The 19,324-nt window shown below is 54.2% G+C and overlaps 1 protein-coding gene across 2 annotated transcripts in view; it reads left to right on the plus strand.

Annotated features, from left to right (window-relative positions):
* KIF25 (kinesin family member 25) overlaps positions 1-19,324 on the plus strand; it is a 37,880-nt gene that overhangs the window by 6,802 nt on the left and 11,754 nt on the right. The window contains exons 5-9 of one of the 2 annotated variants that reach the window (XM_032485370.1): positions 127-233; positions 3,543-3,631; positions 5,519-5,555; positions 12,932-12,999; positions 17,664-17,738. In XM_032485370.1, the coding sequence (XP_032341261.1) occupies positions 127-233; positions 3,543-3,631; positions 5,519-5,555; positions 12,932-12,999; positions 17,664-17,738 (376 nt within the window). Of the gene's footprint in view, positions 1-126; positions 234-3,542; positions 3,632-4,991; positions 5,087-5,518; positions 5,556-12,931; positions 13,000-17,663; positions 17,739-19,324 lie in introns of both variants that reach the window. The other variant, XM_032485371.1, reaches the window with a different exon arrangement.

The following is a 19,324-nucleotide window of genomic DNA, read 5'->3' on the forward strand; positions in this document are numbered from 1 at the left end:
ACTTTATTTCGAGTGACCCAAGTGCCCAGGGCCCATGTCCCCAGCGCTGGGGGCAGGAAGGAGTGGCCGTGGCCTGGGGACCCTGTCGGGGAAGCTACTCCAACGTGGGTGGACTGGTTCTTTCAGCCGCGGGGCCATTGGAGGCAGGGTGTCTGGAGCGGTCCCTGCAGGAGATGACCGAGCGGTATCAGCAGGAGAGGCGTGAGCGCAGGCGGCTGCACAACACTCTGGTGGTAGGTGCCCCTTGTCCCCCGAGACCCTGTCCACCCTGTGGTTCAGAGGAAGCAGCAGGGAACGACCGGGGACCGCACATCAGGGCGGGAGGCCTCGTGTGCGCTGGAGAGGGGCGGTGGCCCGGGCCAGGCTGGTGTGCACAGGGGCAGAGGTGACCAGAGCCGCACCTGTGGGACCCCCTGCCTGGACGTGCTGGGCCGGGGGTGTGAGGGTGAGCAGTAGACGGTGAAGGGGAGACCGGCAGAGATGGAGAGGCTGGAGTGGGGGTCCAGGAACTGTTTGGAGCGTGAGGTGCCCCTGAGACGCCGCTGGTCAGGGGCTGCAGCCCCTCTTTGCCAGCTCTCATCAGCTGCTTCTCTTTTGTCACTTGCTGACTTTTTTTTGAGCCATTTTTTCCATTTAACGGAGGTCCCGGGGATCGAACCCAGGACCTGATGCACGCCAAGCACGCGCCCCTCCTCTGGGCTACGCCCCCACCTGCTGACTTCAAGGAGTGAGATCTGAGACCCTGTGACGTTTAAAATGGAGACTCTGGTTCCCACTTGCCAGCCCGAGGCTGCTGGGGATGAAGATTCAGTTGACGAGTTTGCTTCCATGGGGTTGGACCGTTACCCACGGTGAAAAGGGAGGACCTTGGCCGGTGTCTCCACGTTCTGTTTTCCTGAAGCCCGAGAAGCCTGCTTTCTCAGAGTGCCTCCCGTCCCCATGCTGACCGTCCCCGGGTCCTCATTCGTGGCTCCTGTGGCCCAGCCCTCTGACGGCGATGACGTGGCTGAGCGCCGGCTGTGCACTGGCTTCTCGCAGCGTGGCCTTACCTGCTCGTCACGGCAGCACTGCCCCCTGTCTGGGTCCAGACCAGGCGTGGCAGGAGGGGCCCAGAGCGCTGAGGGGCTGCAGCTTTCACCTGCAGGGCTTCCCAAGATGGAGCCAGGTGCAAAGTGACTGATGGCCCCGGGGACACTCCCTGCCCCAGATGGCAGTGCACCTCGTGGTCTGAGCTCCGTGGCCCCTGGAAAACCTGCAGACGAGACTGCCGACCCCGCCCCCTCACTCCTGCGGGACCTGAGGCTGGAGAAGCTGTACAGGCCCATGAGTAGGTCAGTGTAGACCATTTACCCAGTTTTCAAACAGTAGGAGGGGCCGCGCTCCCGGACTCGCGGGTAACCTTGCCGGGAGCCAAGGAGGAGACTTCAGCGGGGCCCCTGAGAGGGGTGCTCACTGGAAGCAGCAGGGGCTCTGAGAATAAAAATGCTCTTGTCTCCTCTTCTGGTATTAAATGAAGCAGACATTGGAGATGCGGCGTGTCTGGTCCTCGTCCAGCCTCAGAAAGAGCCTCCCGGGAGATATTTATGGACAGAGCATCAGCGTAAGAGCTGAGGGCAGCCCTCACCAGTGGAGCACGCGTCGGTGGAGACGGGGGACCCGAGGTGTCGCATCCCTTCCCGCAAGGAGCCCCGTCCACCAGGCCCGCGGTCCATGCATGGGTGACAATGGGCTGAGGCTCCCGGGGACGTCCTCTGGGCTCTGCTCCTGCCTCTTTGGGTCCTAACTACGAGTGACTTGACGGAAGTAAGAAGGCATGTTTGCTTTACTTGCGGGTACACGTTTGGAAGGAATTGAGAGCAAATACCTTGAATAGCAAAGAGTGTCCCAGAATACTTGCGCAGGCTGGAGTGGCAGGCTCAACCTGCCTTGTGCACAGAGCGCCAGGTGCACAGGTGTCTGGGAAGGTGCGGAAGGTGACAGTCACTGCCAGCAGCCATGGTCCCCAGTGGGCAGAGATCAGTGTTTAGGTGGAAACAGCCTGGGGTGTTGGAGCTGACATCATCGTCGTCTGCGTTGTCACCGTTACTTTTTGTGGACCCTGGTGCCAGCCTTGGTGCTCAGAAGCTCAGGTGACCAGCTTGGCCTGGGGTCGTGGCCCCCACCCTCCAGACTTCCCTGACCCGTCTGGTGGCCCAGGTACAGACAACGTGAAGACGGCCACCCCTCCCTGTGAGGTCTGCCAGTCACTCCAGGTCACCGGACGTCACCCCTCCCCCCACTTCCTCCCAGTTTCTCTGGCCTCATCCCACCCTCTTCTGTGACGCAAGCCCCTCTTCTGTCCTGGGACTCGGTGAAGTCTCCCCTGCTGCAGGCCAGGTCTCCTCCCACAGAACTCTGCGCTCCGTGTTGGGCTTGGGCCTCTGACAGTTTGATCTGCGCTGGTGTCTCTCATGCTTTCCCGGAGACGTATCCATAGTCCGAGGGGCTGGGAGGAGCCGACGCTCCATTGGGTGGGTCCCCTGGGCACCAGGGTCGTAGGGTTTTCCGTGGAGCCCCAGCGGGCCCAGTCACGTGTGTCAGTGGCTGCCAAGGAAGCCAGTGGTTGGTCCAGCTGCACTGACAGAAGAAGATCTGAAGGTCAGAGAAGTAGGTGGCCTCATTCTGTGCCATGCTGTCACCCACACCCAGGGATGTGCCTCTCATTCCGGACATAGCGCTTCAGGGAGGATAAAACAGGCCTGGTCGATTTTGGCCGTTTCAGGACCAAGGAGGACACACCCTGACAGCGAGGGCCGGAGGGCATGTGTGGACAGGCTGGTTTCCAGAGGACGCCGGGGCGGAGTGGCCGACAAGCTGGCCTGCGGAAGAGGAACAGACTTCTTCAGTGTGGCCCCGAAGTGATAAAGGGTGGAAGCGGTCCGCACAGGTCCCCGTGGGAGCTCTGTAGCCCTGACTCAAGTCTCAGCCGGGAGGTGGTGATCTCCTCGTCATTACAGGCGTCCGAGCACCGCCGGGCGGCAACGTAACCATTACTTACGTGGACGTGACTTTGACGTGTATTCCTAAGCAGTGTGAGCCCTCGCCCTGTCAGGCCCCTCCCTCCACGCAGGCCGGGCGAGGTGCCATCCCAGTGCCATGTAGCGGGTCTGGCGGTTCCTAGTCTTTGTCTCCACCCCCGCAGCATCACGTCCCATTCGCCGCTGCTCAGACGGGCCCTCTGGAAGGTCTGGGTGATGAGCCCCGGCACCAAATTTCAGAGACTTTCTGAAACGCCCGGGAGCCAGGAGCCTCGGGTGCTGTTAAAAGCTGTTGTCTTGGTGCGTACGGTCGAGTGATACCATTCGCCACGTGAACACATTTAAGGGTGAATTTTTAAGAAGCTTAACAGGATACTGACACTAGTGCGTAGGGAGTTTTTCACAAGTGGAGGTGTGGCAGGAAGTGCGGCGGTCACACCTCAGGGGAGGCACTGCTCAGGTTTGCCCTCGGCGGGTCGGGTCCGTGGGCCCGTGTGCTCAGGGGACAACGTCTCACCGTCGTAGGAGCTGAGAGGCAACATCCGCGTGCACTGCCGGCTCCGCCCTGTGCTGCCCTTTGATGATGAGTTCCGTGGTCCAGGTTCACAGAACAGGTAATTTGCTTTTGCACTGGGTGTGTGTGTGTGTGTGTGTGTCTTTTAAGGAAAAAAATATGAAATTGGCAGCAACTCCCCACCCCTCCCATTTTCCTAGCCCTGGTCCCAGAGCAGCCTGTTCTCATCCGGGCGGGGCCGCTCTCCCTGGCGCAGCCGCCTTGGTAATGACGAGTGGGGTAGGTAGCAGACGCTCTGGAACGTGGCTACAATGTGGCTAAAACGTCGGAGCAAGAAAGGTGTGCCATGCGGGGTCTGCTGCCTGGGGGTCAGGCTCCTTTCTGGGGTTAGCAGGGCCAGGCTCTTGGCGGCCCTTTCCCTGGACGGGGAGCATTTTTCTTGGTTTGCTCCAGACCCTCCCAGGTGCCCGGAGGGGATTATTAAGGGTTCGGCTTGTACTTCTGACTTAGAGAAAGCTTTGATGGTATTGACGAAGAACACGCAACCGTCTGAAATCTGTTTACTTGAAAAATCACACTTCTTTCCCCAGTGAAGCAAACCCCCCACGGAAGTCTGCACTCCACCGCCCGCCAGCAGCTCCGGATCCTAGGCCCCCGCCGGCTCCGTGCTCCGCGTCCCCGAGGCGGGCCCTTCGGGGGTCCACGCCTGCCCCCATAGTTCTGCTCTTGGGGCTTGACTCTTATCCCAGGGCCTCCCCACATCCTGCCCACACCCCCTTCCTCTTCAGGGCCTCGCCCGCGTCTCACCCACCTTCCTGTAGTACAGTTAACACTTGCCTTTGGAAGGTCTTTAGGAAGCCCTTGCTCAGCCTGGTGTGAAACAAACCTTTGTAGCCAACAGAAAGCAATTGGAAACTTTTTCCTCCAAGACTTTCATTTTGCTGCCTTAGTGCTGAGCGTGCCCCGTTGACCAGCCCTGACAGCCGGGCGCAGGGGAGCCCACGGTCAGTGGGGCAGAAGTGTGATGTTCTTGTGAGTGTGGTATTCACAGGTTGCCTTGCACACTACTTATCTGCTTCTGATTTACCAGCCAAAACCAGACTCACAGACACAGAGCACGGACTGCGGGGGAGGGGCGGGGGGGTTAGGAGTTGGGGGTTAACAGCCACACACGGCTCTGCACAAAGCGGATGAACAGCCGCCTCCTGCGCAGCACAGGGAACCACATTCAGTTTCTTACAATGAGCTGTAATGGAAAAGAATCTGAAAAAGTTACATACATGTACAACGGAATGGCTGTGCTGTACACCTGAAACTGACATCGTGCACCAACTACACTTCAGTAAAAAATAAAAGAAAAACATCTCGTGTGCTGCCTGATAAGGCAGCTTCCCGCCATCTGTGGTTACATGGCTTTAAATGAATAAAAGTTAAACAAAATTAGAAACGTGGCTCCCCAGTTGCAGTGGCTGCACTTCAGGCGTGGAGCTGGGCAGTTCACGGGACACGACGGACAGTGCGCTGCTCGGGGCTGTTCAACCTCTCACAAGTGCACGTGAGGCTTCATGAACTATTTTTATGCCCTTGTATCATTTACATTATTTGATTTTAGTTTGGAAACCTGTTATCTCTCTCTGGACTCATAGCTGCCTTCAGAGGCCCAGGTCCATGGTAAAACTTCCCTTCTGCATCTCTCGCCCCCAAGACTCTGACCCAGGCTGTGCCTGCAGGAGGGACTAGGATGTCTGTACCCCTCCCACACGACACGCTGGGGGATAGAAAACACCAGAGGGAGAGAAAGAGAAAGTCTCAAGAGAAAGTAACAGGGAGAGGGGAGAGGAAGATAAGAAAGGGGTGGAAAACAGAGAAGTGGGAGACGGTGTCAGGGGACGGGGAGCGGGAAGGAAACCCGTGGCCGGGGAGGGAGCGGATACGGGCAGCAGGGCCTGCCGGGATGCACAGTTTGAATGTCTCTTTGTCCCCGCAGCCCTGTGTCTGGAGCAGTGGCCCATGCCGTGGATGATGTAAGTGACTCCCCTAACAGGTTCTGTTTGGAAACTTTCCGTCTGGTGCTTCAACTGTTTCCCTGGTTCTTCTGCCGCTGAGAGCGGCTCCGGGTCTGAACGGGTGTAGAACAGCTCCTCCTTCACGCGCGGCCTGCTGGCCAGCGCGGCCGCTCCAGCCCCGTGGCTCCCGGGGCGCCGGGGTGCTCCCCCCCACACCGGGCCTCGCCGCCGTGAGAGTGAGGACGGTCACTCCGCTCGCTCACTGCCCGGCCCCCGAATCAGCCCGGGCCCCTAGGACTGAGCCCTCAACTTGGAGCCCAGGGAAGGAAACACAGGTGAGGTGCAACCAGGCCAAGCAGGGCTCTGCGGTTTCGGACCGAAGCAGGCCCGCCTCCCGGGAGCCGCGGCTTCGCGCTCCCCTGGAACTCACACGCTTCTCGTCTTTGTTGAAAAGGCCTCGGAGCAGCAGTGAGGACCCAGACGTGGTCTCTAGACACGGGGGTCATCATGGGTTCACGTGTGTCGGGTGGGCCTGGACACGGCTGTGCCAGACAGCGAGGGGGCGTCGGGGGCAGGGGTCGTGTCGCAGAGCGCGGACCCACCTAGTGGGACGCCCGCGGCGTGGGCAGGACGGGGGGCTGAGAAGGTGGCCGAGGCAGGCTGGCACACACACTCGTGTAGGCCTTCGGTTCATAATCGTCATGACTTGTACACCTCACTCTCTCCCTTGGAGCCTGCTGGAGCACCCTCCGTTAGCCTTAAAAACGAGACAGAAAGAATTAAACGTTACGCGGCTCTTCCCACATGAAATGCACTTCAGGGAAAATGAGCCGTTGAGGGAGTTTTTCTAAGGAGCAGATTCTAGAATAAATTCAGAGTAGATGATAAGAGTAGAAGGTCGCCTTTTGGGGGGCAGCGCCCTTATAAGGAGAGAGCAGAGCAGGGCGGCTCTCTGTCCAGCGGTGGGGGCAGCCAGGACCAGCCATCTGCGGCTGGAGGGGACGCTCAGCAGAGCACGATCGTGTTGGCACCATGATCTCGGGCGTCCAGCCTCCAGAACTGTGAGCAGTAAATTTCTGTTGCTTATAAAAAAAGAAGGAAAACCCCGTTTGAAACCCCTCATGGCTCTAGATAACAGCCATCAGCAGGTGTTAGACCCCAGGGGCTGATGAGGTCTTTACAGTGGGGGCGGGGGCCCCTCTCAACCCACTGACAGTGTGCCTCGGGGACACTGGGGCCTGGACATGGTGCGGCAGGCCACCCGCAGCCCTGCGTGGCTGACCCTGCCGCCAATTGAGCCTTGGCCTCCATCATTTTAAAGGAGAGGCAGCCAAGTCAGAGTGAGGGACATCTCACGGGACAAAGGACCTGGTCCCTCCAGCTGATGAGTAACCTTAGTGGACGGGAGTGGGGGTGCCTCAGACAAGAGGGGCTGACAAGCCTCGGAACACCAGGGCTGGTCCTCCTTTGAACCTGACCTGGAGGAGCCGCTGGAAACGCATTCTGGAGACCACCAGGGAAATGTCACGTGTATTGGCTGGTGTCAACTTTATAAGGTAAGATTAATGGCACAGAGCTTATGTTAAAAAAAAACCCCAGGTGTCCTGAAGGGGATTGTTGGGTGTCCCTGCTGCAGGGTGTGAGGGCTTCGGGGGGAGGGGTCATGATCTGAAGAAATAGTGGAGAGACTCCCTGCTGGTCTATGTAGGGGTTTCCTGTCCTGAGTCTCTCCTGTGGCAGTGGGCGGCAGCGGGCCGTCTGCTGCCCATGGTGAGGGCTCCCCAAATGTGTGGCTGTGGCCCAGGAAGGGAGTGTTGATTCTCAGCATTAAAGCAGCATCTTTCCAACTTTCAAACTGACGTCTAAAGACTCACGTTGCCCGAGGAGGAAGCCCAGAAGAGGAGGAAGGGGAAGAAAGGGAGTCAGAACGGTTCTTTCTTAGTGACAACATGCTGACCATGGCAGGCAGATGCCAGACTGGTTGGAATCAGAAGGCTGATGACTGAGTTTCCCAGGACATCGCCCTGTTACCTCACCACCAGCCAGAGGAAGGTCATGTCACAACTCAGTAACAAAAAGATAAACAACCCAATCCAAAAATGGGCAGGAGTCCTAAGCAAGCAAGTCCCCAGTGCAGACACAGACGGCCAAGAGGCCCATGGGAAATGCTCAGTATCGCTTATCATCAGAGAAGTGCGATCAGAACTACACTGAGGTATCACCTCACACCAGTCAGAATGGCCGTCGTTCAAAAGTCCACAAATGACAAATGCTGGAGAGGCTGTGGAGAAAGGGGAACCCTCCTACACTGCTGGTGGGAATGCAGTTTGGTGCAGCCACTATGGAAAACAGTGTGGAGATTCCTCAAAAGACTAGGAATAGACTTACCATATGACCCAGGAATCCCACTTCTGGGCGTATATCCAGAGGGAACTCTAATCCGAAGAGACACACGCACCCCAGTGTTGAAGGCAGCGCTATTTACAATCACCAAGACATGGAAGCCACCTAAGTGTCCATCGACAGACGACTGGATAAAGAAGTGGTGGCATATATATACCGTGGAATACTGCTCAGCCATGAAAAAGGATGATGGCATTTGCAGCAGCCTGGATGGACCTGGACATCGTCATACTGAGTGAGGTTTGCCAGACACAGAAAGAAAAATTATGGTGTCACTTATATGTGGAATCTAAGAGAAAAAAAAGAAAAGAAAAAGACACGAACTTATTTGCAAAACAGAAACAGACTCACAGATGAAGAAAACACACTTGTGTTTACCAGGGGGAGAGAGGAGGTGGGGGTTAAGTTGGGAGTTTGGGGCTTGTAGACACTAACTGCTATGTATAAAATAGATAAACAACAAGGTCTTGCTGCACAGCACAGGGAACTACATTCAGCCCCTTGTAATGGCCTATAGTGAAAAGGAACATGAAGAGGAATGTGTATGTGCATGTGCACATGCAGGTGTGATGAGTGACTGTGCTGTACACCAGAAACTGACGCACCATTGTAAGCCGGTTATACTTCAATAAAAATTAAAACTTCAAAAAGGAAAACAAAAGTCCTTACTGGTTAGATATACAGACTGAGATCGAACGATGCGTTGTCTGATATTTAATTAAAAACACGCCAGAGCGCACGGAGGTGGGCTGAGTACGAGCGTATCCCGGACAAGACTGGCCGAGAGTCGAAAGGCTGGGGGACGGCGCGTTCAGCTGCTTCCTCCGGGCGGGTGTTTGGGCGTCTCCATAAGGAAAAGCTCAGTAAGGCGTTGGGCGGAGGCTTCATTCTAGCTTTGTGGTGCCTGCCGCAAAGTGAGTGTAGAGAGCACAGGGAGTGCTGGCCTTCGAGCTAATGTTGGTCATTTCCGTTGAACGCGGAGGTCGCGGGCCCCTGGCGCACAGTGACGGTTCTGAGGTGCCTTCACGTTGAGCTGATCTCCAAGTACCGTGCACTTTCCCCCAAGGCCTGTCGTCTGAGTCAGTCTCATGGTGACATGTCGGAAACTTCAGCAGCTCTTTTTAAAGTAGTGGCAGTGGATGGAGTGATGGCTTTTTTTTTTTTTTTAACAAAGAAGCCTTGAAAACTGTTGTTGCTTATTATACAATTCCTCTGACAGAGTCTCTGGAAATAAGCACTTTAAAATCTCGCTTTAAAGGAGTTTTCCTCCTATCGTTCGATACACTGTATGTTGCCTGGAGGACTGGGATGACTGAGCCGAGCAGGAGGAGGCCAGTTAATTCTCATTATTAGGGATTTGAGTTAATCGGAGGACTTGAGCTCGTTTTACTACCCTCGCCTTCTATGGGTGAAGACGTGGAGTATTTGTGGTCAAGTTCCCGCCTTTTCTACGTCCCCAGCTCTGAGGGCACCTGGCCGCTGCGGGAACCGTCCACGGGAGGGCTCCCCGGCGGCTGAGCCCCCCCGGGGTTCTCTGTTACCGACAGTCTGCACCCTCCCTGTCAAATAGCCACTGCGTCTTCAAACTCAGAAGTTTGAGGGTTTAAAAAAATACTTCACCCATCAAAATAAGATAAAATTTCTTTCGATTGGAGCATTCTGGATTATGTTTCAGAAAATCAGCAGCATCTGAGTCATTTTTTAAGTGAATAGACCTGTTTGCTGAAGGGCTTCCTGTCGGCCGATCTGCTGAAAATGTGAGGGTCTGTTCTGGGACACTGTAACCCTTGGCTTCCGCGTTATGTTTTTATTTCCAAAAGTCTAAAGAGAGTTTGATTTTGTATGGGATGTGTAAGTCAGCACTTCATTTCAATTTGTAATCTAATTCCACACTTACGACTCTTGGATTCAACCTGTAAACACATCAGCCTCAGACGGAGAGTCTGGCTTCTGCCCTGCTTCTCGGGGACTGTAGCCTTGGTCACCCATTTGTGTTTGTCATTTAACTTACATCCGCTGGTTTGATAATCAGATGCGGAAGAACAGTTTCCTGGTTCAGCTGCACTGTCTCTGGGACAGCACGTTCGGATCTCAAACATAAACTTCCCAGGGCGAGGTCCTGATTGTCCCCTCTGATGGCCTTGAACCCGACAAGCCCTGTGCTGCCTCCGAGCCTCAGCACCTGCCCTTCCCCCACCCAGGCGCTCTTCCACCTGCACATGCTCACCTACTTGTCCTCTGCGTTCAGCGTACGCATCGCGGCCTCAGAAGGGCCTTTCCTGGTGTCCGTCCAACGGGGACCGCTGTCTTCACATGGTCTCACCACATCTGTGTTCTTCTTCGTGGTCCTTAATGGCACTTCCTGTCATTCTCTGTCACTTATTTGTTAAAATTGTCGGCATCGCTGGGCTGTGGCTTGGCCGGGCAGGTGTGTGTCCTTCTGTTCCACCTGAGACTAGGTTCTGGATGTGGCACAGACATCTCTCCCTACGTATCTGTCATGTGAGTGACCAAAGGGTGACACACGCACTTCTAGCTTGTTTGTTTGGGGGCAGGTTATCCTCAGAGACTGACTGCTTTTGCCAATAATTTACTTAACCCAGGTTCACTGTGGGAATGGAAATAATTCCGTAAGTCAATAGCATGCAAGATAATGTCTCTTAAAAACCCAGTAAAGAAGTGACACCTTCCAACCAAGTGAGGCGACTCACGCGTTGTTCCAGACACGCGGACATGAAAGAGGGGAAGTGCAGGTTCAGTCGAGGGGAGCCTTTCTGGGAGGTGGTCCTCAGAAGAGGCAGCCTGGCCAACAGTGCACTGGTGTCCAGATGCCACCAAACCAGAGTCCTCGTGGCTGCAGCTGTGGCCAGAGCCTGTGGCTGGATCGACGTCTTCCCCGTGGTGGGAGATAGTGCCCCGGGACTGCGGCTCCCGGGAGAGCTGCCTGTGCGTGACAGGGCTCCGTGGAGGAATGGACTCCAGGTCAGTGACGCCCCAGAGAGTCAGCCTCCTGGGGGACTACCACACTGGGGCACAGGCATGGCCTCCCGTGGTCGTCAGAGGGGGCCGTCCCAGTCGGTCATGGCAGCCGTGTGCCACGATCCACGACCTGGCCACTCACCCTACCACACCCAAGAGGCCAAAGCCACTGTGACCAGTGTCTGTCCCCATTTGTTCCCTGAAACTGTCCGCTGAGGTAGCCAAGGACCCCCAGGGACACGTCCGGTGGGTCACTTGAAATCAGGACGTAAGTCACCCCTCACTTAAGACTGCACACACCGCCTCACTCACGCCTCCTTAAACTTCCCCTCTGGCCTCAGTGATTTCATCTGCTCCCTCTTGTTGAGTTTGCGTTTTGGAAATACTTTTAAGGCTGTGATGTCAGGAGTAAGCCAGGCGTGCCTGAGGCTGGGGGTGGAGAGACCCGCTGGCGGATGGCTGGGGCCGCTCCACTGGCCTGCGGGCTGACGAGGCCCCTGGCAGGCGAGGCGGCCAGTGTGGAGGGGGCACCAGGCAGAGACGCTCCAGGGAAAAGGCTGAGTTGACAATCGATTGCAGCCAAGGCTAACGATTCCTAGAGCACTGACCTCTGATTATGAGACGGCGGAGGCTCACCTCGCCGGTGATTCAGCGTTGAGCACCAGGCGGCCCTGCAGTGTCCGAGTGCGGCTGCATCCTCTCCCCCAGCTGCCCAGGATCCGGCTGGCTTTCAGCGGCGAATAACTGACTAACAGCCACAGCCTCAGAACAAGCAGGTGCGGACTCCACAGCCCGTGCCTTTAAAACTGCCACCTGAAGACAAGCGCACAGCCTCCAAGTTGCGAGTTACGCTTTATTCGGGGGCCTTACTGCGGACTCGAGCCCAGGAGACAGCCTCTCAGGAGGGGCTGCTCTGGGGAGGCGAGGCGCGTGGGGCGGGTACGTGGTTTTACTGAAAAAAATGTAGTCGAACATCAAAAACTTATTGCTGAACACAAAAACAGCATCTCAAGTTAACAGTTTTAGTGCTTTTCTGTGTATGGGGAGACGCAAGAGTCTGGGCTCGCTGACATCGCTGCGTTCCGCGCACCTGAACTGTTCAGGGCCGGTGTCCTCCTCTTTCTCCATCCTGAGTCCCCGCGGGGGCCCAGCCCGGGGCTGCTTGGCTGACACCTTGAAGGCAGGCAGCATTCGTTCTTTACTGGAATGGCAGGCAACGTTTTTTTGTCCACAAAACCCAGATACGCCAGTTTTGGGACATGTATTTATTTTGCAGAGAGATATGTCATGCAGGTGACGACGGGGCAGTTACGACTGTGGAGCAGCTAGGCTTCTGCAGGCTGCGCGGCGCTGTGGCCGTGTGGCATGGAGATCCTCCTCTGCCCGGGGCTCTGCTTCACGATTGGCATTTTGTTTGGAATTGGAGCCGCTCAGAAGATTACTTTCCCTTTGCTTGGTGAAACCCAGGTGCATTTCTTGCTGAAATTTCCTTTGCTTCTCTTCACATAGGATGTCACTGAAAAAATAGTTCAGCAAGATCAAACGTTGATGCTTTTGAAAAACAAACCTTTAGTTCCATCAATTATAATTACACCGGTGTCCGAGTTGGAGCCCTTTTGCCTTATGAACATCTGAGCCCGTCCTGGGAAGGTCAGGCCACCCGGGCCGCCTGGCCGGGTAACTTACAGGTGGGACCTCTGTGTTTCTCTGCTGATCTGACTTGTTGGTCAGGGCTTGGCAGACTCTCCCTCTGAAGGGCCGGGGAGTGAACACCGTGGTTTTTGGGGCCATATGGTGTCTGTCTCAGTGACTCAGCAAAGCTGTTGACTGAACCCCACAGGCAGTCTGTGCGCAGGGTGGGGCTGCGTCCCAGCAAAGCTCGTTACAGAGGAGGCGGCCGCCGGACTGGCCCAGGGCTGTGCTCCACCAGCCGCTGCTCGGTGTTATGAATGCAGCCCTGGCACAGAATGACCATTTTTTTGTTTGTTTGTTTGTTTACTCTTTTTTACTAGGAAACCATCCTGGTGGAATGCAGTCGTCCTGGTCACCCTTTGATTAATAAGACATATACCTTTGAAAGGTGAGTGCCTTTCACGATGGCAGGTGAGGCAAAGTAACGCAAATGTAAGCGCTGTGTCAGGGTTTGGCTAGTCAGTGGTACACGTTGTCCTGTCATTTTGACTAATTGCAAAGGGGCAAAGGCAGTTTGGTGGAGAAAGGACAGTGTTTTAGCAAGTGGTGCTGGAGCAGTCGGACGTCCAGAGGCAAAAGTGGAGTGAAGGGTCACCCACATATCATGCCTTTTGCAAAAATTAACTGAAATGAAAACTAGACCTAATGTGAAGTCTCACGCCATTACATTTTTAGAAGCTGATGCAGAAGAAAGTCTTTGTGACCTTGGGTTAAGCACAGAATTCTGAGAAACACCACCAAAAGCATAATCCATGAAAGAATCAAAATGAAAAGCTCTCGTTTTGTTTATGATACTATCTGGAGAATGAGAAGACGAGCCACATACAGGAAAGAGTGTTTGGAAGTTGCACGGTTTATAAAGGACCGGACCCAGAGTATACGGAGCTCTCCTGAAAACAAGGGCATGAAGCACCGCAAGTTCCTGCACAGACGCCGGGGCAGAGAGCGAGGCCGAGATGGTGGCTGTTTGGGAAACTTCGGGAAATGCCCCTGAGAGCACAAGATGCAGCTACACGTGTAGCAGAGTGGCTGAAAAACCCCAAAGCAGACGGGCCGAGTGCGCCCGCCCCTCAGGCGGTGCGGTGAACACAGACCGCCTGTCCGGCAGCCCCCCCCCAACCCCGGGTGTTTCCCCAGCACGCTCACACCGCCTCCCATGTAACTGGCAAAAACTGGGAGCAACACAAGTGTCCTTCAGTGGGAGGGTGTCCGGGGGGCTGCAGCCTGCAGGGAGGACGGACTGTGGCCTCGGGCAAAGTAAGCCAGACCCAAAGTTCATTCAGATTCGTCCCTTTACAGAAATTTTGGAAAAGACAAAACTCTAGCAGCTACCAGCGGTGGGGCTGGGCGGGGGTGGTCTGCAAGGAGGCTGCACAAAGGAATTCTGGGTGAGGACGGAGCGCTAGCAAGAAGACCGAGCCCTAAGTACTGTCGACGGAAATAAAGGGCACACCTAGAAGCTGAGAGCTGTTTTATTTGGTGGGCCTCCCGGGGACTCGAGCCCAGGACACAGCCTCTCGTGGTAGAGACAGTTCTGCCCAGCAAGGGAGGGGCCAGGACATATAGGAATTTCTGGCAACAAAGGCCAGGTAGTTGGAACATCAGAAGATTAGTATTAATGATAGAAATCCAGACATCTCAGGTTAAGGGATTTAGCGCTTTTCTGTGTATGGGAAGGCGCAAAGGTCTGGGCCACTGAAATCACTCCTTTGATTTGCACCTGGCCGTCCAGGGCCAGCGCCCTGTGCTTCCCCATCCTGAGTCCCCTCAGGGGGCACCACTGGGGCCACCGCAGAGCCCGGCTGCCTGCTGGTCTGCGTGCTGAGTTCCCTCCGCTCGCGGTCGGGGGTGGCGGTCGCCGCTGATGACGTGACGGCCGCAGCGTCCTTGTTGACTGGTGTGGCTTGTTTTTGTTCACAGAACCTTTTAAAATACCTTGCATTTTTCAAAGAGACTTTAAGATACCTATCAGTCAGTTGTGATATGTGGACCCTGATTCAGTCAGACAAACTACTAAACCATTTTTAAAAAGCCAGTGCTGGAGTCATTCTATTAACATCAAAGTAGATTTCAGATTAATAACGTTACCAAGGAGTAAGAGGGTCGCATCCTAACAGCCCGGGGACCAATATTAAGAGAAGTAACAGCCCAGAGGGAATCACAGAGCTTCAGCACACATGAAACAAACGCTGACTGAGCCCAGGAGACAAGTGAACAAACCCCCAGCCGTAGTCGGAGGTGGGAGCCCTCCTCTCTCAGCAACTGACGGACGAGAGCACGGGAGCCAGTAAGGACATGCGTGCTTAGCAGGCAGGCTCGACTCACGCTGAGAGGTCACCAGCCTCTCCGACGTGGCGAGGGGCCCACGGGTGACCCCCATGTCTTGCGTGCTGTCTGGGCAGAGCCCTGGGGCCTTTAGGTCGGAAGAGAGACGGCGTCTCCATGCGGCCGCCCTGCTGAGTGAGGCTCCGCGTCTTCTCATGCGGTGGGGCCAGCTCCGCGCACCTCCAGCTGTTTTTCTGTAACAGCGTGGAAAGCACTTCTCATGCAAGGACTAGGTAAGAAATTCAAGGACGTGCACGCCGCACTCTGTGTACTCTGCTCATTTTTTCTTCTCCATTTTTGGGGCACTTTGTGTGCTGGGGTAGCAACCTTTCATCTGTGATGTAAGCTGCAGCTAGTTTTCCCAGGTTGTCGTTTGTGGTTTTTTCTTTGCTTGTGATATCTTTTAGCCGTGCAAAAAAAAAGTTCTTTTCCCTTTAACACAATCATAGTTAGCAAGGCTACCAGGTGGTAGGCGCATGTAGCCATGTGTGTCAGTGCTCTGTGGATTGATTTTTCACAGGAGCCAAATCTCATGACCCATTTGGAGTGTGTCCTTGAGCACAGGCTGAGGAAGGCATCCAGCTTTATTTTTCCCAAAAATCTGTCCAGTCACCTCAACCCCACTTGTTAAAACACGTCTTTTCCCCACGAATCTGGGGAGCACCCTTTCTCGTGAGGGCTTCGCCGCGTGCACGCTTGTCAGTTCCCAGTTCTCTCTCCTGCCCGTGGCCGGTCCGTCCGCCCACGTGTCCTGGCCACGCTGCCCCTGCGCCGGCCTCGCAGCTGCCTGAGACCCGCCCTGCTGCCCTTTCCCCCAGGGGCTTCCTCTGTGCTCTGCTCCTTTGTTTTGCTAAATACATTTTAAAGTCAAATTGTCTAGCACCAGAAAAACACTGATAGTATATGTGGTATTTTAGGGGAGAATTCAGGTCAGTTTATAAACTAACTTTGGAAAAACTATCATCTTCACGGAGCTGAGTCTTCGTATCCAAGAACACAGTACTGCCTGTCTTTTCACTTACTCATTTAATTCTGTGTCTTTCAGGGTTTTTTTTCCTGGTTTTCTTCATGAAGGATTTAGACACTTTTTTCCCTAGCAGGTAGAGGATCTTTTCCCCGTCACATTGATGAACTCATTTTGTTTGCATACGTGAAAGCTACTGATTTTTGTACGTGAATTTTGCATCCTGCTACTTGACTAAATTCTCTTATTGGTTTCGTAATTTCCTTCATATTTGGTTTTGGACTGCCCCGAGGTCCGGCCATATGACCTCCAAGTAGCCAGTTGGACCTTCTGTTCTGTGACTTCCACGTCGCCGCATTGGCTAATGGTGACTCCACACGATGTGGAGCAGCGGGGCAGGTGGCAGGACTTGGACCTTTCCCTCATGTTGAGAAAGGCTTCAGTGTCTCTTTAAGTAAGATGTTCAACGAAGCCTGGAATATTTACTGCTCAGAAGTTTGCTGTCCCTGTGTGTCTCATACATTCAGCCAGCTGCGATGATTTTTAAAAGCTGATGGGAAGAATAAACGCATTGGAGAACAGGAGAGACGCGGGCCCTCCCCTTTCCTGGATGATGCTAAGGAGGTGCTGTTCATTTTTCCAAGTGTGACAGTGGTAACCTGGTGATGATTTTTACAAGAGTCACATCCTTTAGAGATATGTAGCGGACATTCACGGATGACCTGGACGTGACGTCTGTTCCAGGGCTCCCGGGCGGGGCGGGAGGGTTCGGGTGAGGTCAGGAGTGGTGCCTGATTACAGGAGCTGGTGGTGCACAGCTGGACTCATTCACTGTCCTTCCTGCTTGGTATTTTGGTGGGATTTTTTGGGTGAAAAGTTGAAGTATTTAAGAGCTCAGCTCCATCCCACTTGCTCTAAATGCCCTCTAGCCACGTGTGGAGCAGCATTTTGTATTTTGTAAGGAAAGCCCGGAGGCTTAATGTCAGTCCTGCTTCTAGAGATGAGCTGGATCTCCGGGCTGTCAGTACACATTTTGAAGATGACAGGAGAGAAAATTTGGTTCCAGCTGAACAAAAACCTGCAATTCAGAATGCTAAGCTTGAATCAAAGCACATTCAACTGGAACATGGCTAACCACCGGCTTTGTCAGAGCTGGGCAGCGTGGCCCGGACCCGGCTCCCCAGTGGAGGCCCAGTCTCGCTTCCCGCCGTGCCGTGACCTGCAGCTTCTGGACGTTACTTCCCACTTGGGTTTATGTACGTGTTTGTAAACACAGAACCGCACCGGGTTCCCCTCCCAGAGCCGGCGTTCCGGTCCCGTGATGCGTGGTAATGTTCAGCCCAGCCAGCCTGGGGTCTAGGAGAATGGTATTTTTAAGAGCTTAAGCGTAACAATTAAGTATCACATATCAAACGTTGCCTGAGTGTGATTTTCTCATCGTTGTTGTTGGACCCGCTGAGCAGCGTTAACTCAGTTATGGGGTAATTACATGGTGTCTTTTCTTCCTTCTTTTCTTGCTTTTTCTTTCTGCTTTGCAAGCATCTGTAACTTTGCTCCATTTTTAATAGCAGAGGAAACCATTTTTCGCTCTTCCTTAACCTCTGTTAGCTTGAAAAGTAATAAAATTAATCTTTCTTTGTTTAAAAAACATGAATCTTGACCGTACTGGGAGGTTCACATGAGAAACACGTAAGGACGCTTCTTAGGATACTGAAGTAACTCTTTCTCTTCTAATACTGCATCACTTTCCCTTTGCCTCTCAGAGTCTATGGCCCAGCAGAGTCTCAGAGAGCAGTATTTGAAGACGTGTGCCCCCTCCTCACGTCCTTCCTAGACGGGTGAGTGAAGACGTCAAGGTCGATTATCACCATCACATGTAAATGTCAGTGGTTTTCATTTGAGCTGCAGGCTGAGAGGTTAGCATCCGAGTCTGAGCGTCTGCTGTGAGTGTGGAGCAGGTCCGTGGCCTGGGGTGGCTGAGGGCCCGTGGCGGGGAAGGAGGAAGCATGGTGTGAGGAATAATTGTTAGGTGAGCACGGGCACCTTGGGTCCAGGTGGTACTTTAGGTGCGTGATGTGCGGACCTCAGACTGAGGGGGCAGCCGCTTCCTCCTCTCTGGGATTCCTGGTACATTCCTGGATTTTCTAAAGCCTGTTAAGGATGTTGACACTAGACCGAGGGGCTTGTCCCTTTGGGAACGAGCCTTCCACCCATGGAACCGACTCCGGGTTTCTAAGGCAATGGTTGTAACCAAGGAATGAAAGTCACTTTTTTAGCAATGAAGTGAACAGGTCTGGGACTTAACTAAGACACAGCAAGCCAGGACTTTCCACTTCAGAGTAATTTGAAGAATATGGTTTGGTTGGAGATGCCGACATCGAGCGTCCTGAAGAAGACATGTTTGTGTTTGCCCAGCAGAGGCTTCAGCCAACTGGGAGCTGTAATTACAGTGCTGGGCTCCAACCACAGGGCTCGGGCGTCTGACATCACGGGGGTGGCTGAGGCTCGTGACCCCAGAGGTCGGGTCAGCAGGGGACACGTGTCGCTCTCTGCACACACCCACATGCCCACCCCTGCCCCCGCCAGGCTACAATCAAGTCTCTGCCTCAACTCTGTTTCCAGGATACTGGGATTTTTATATCCACCCAAGAAAATTCTTCCAGTGAAAATGATAGGAGAGTCTCTCTTTTTAAAGTAGGCATCTTTTCAGGAAGCAGATTCCAGAAATAAAAAATGGCATCGTGGTTAAGATGATCGCTGCCCGAGCTGCTTTTCCACTACAAATATGAAACAGATGGCATCTTTTCAGTCCCGGCTGCCTTCTTCCTACACTTGGAGGTGGTTTAAAAGATCCCTTTAAAGGCTAATTTGTCCTCTGCAGTCAGACATCCCCCCGGCCCCCGCCCACCAAATACCTCCACGTCTCAGGGAGGGCATAAGAGCTGCAGTGCTGGAGGTTTTGTTATAAACGCCCTGAGATCTTTTACTTCTGGAAGGAAAAGCATGTGGGGTGGTAGCTGAGGGGCCTGGATGGGTTTTTGCCCCCCCATTTGGTTTCCATCTTCTTTTTGTTTGAATGGAACAGTCAACCTTGGGGTCAGACCTCCTGGATCTCCAGGGCTTCTGTATCCTGCTCGAGGTGTGAACCCATCAGATACTCTCCAGGGCCGTGTTGTCAGAGTGACACCCTGGTTTGACCGGGGGACGGAGGTGGCGGTACCTGGGTTAAACAGTCTGATTAGAATCAGAATCTCCAAGGGCAGGGCCTGTGCTTGGATCTTTATCTCCCAGGTGACAGTAAGAGGGGATGGTCGGGGCTCAGCCTCAGCCGCCCGTGGGCCAGGCTCACCTGCACCTTCATGGCCAAGATTATCAGTGTATGTTGTAAACCTCTTTCAAATACTCTTCAATGTTTTACATCTTC

The sequence above is a fragment of the Camelus ferus genome, chromosome 8, assembly GCF_009834535.1.
Source record: "Camelus ferus isolate YT-003-E chromosome 8, BCGSAC_Cfer_1.0, whole genome shotgun sequence".
NCBI lineage: Eukaryota > Metazoa > Chordata > Mammalia > Artiodactyla > Camelidae > Camelus > Camelus ferus.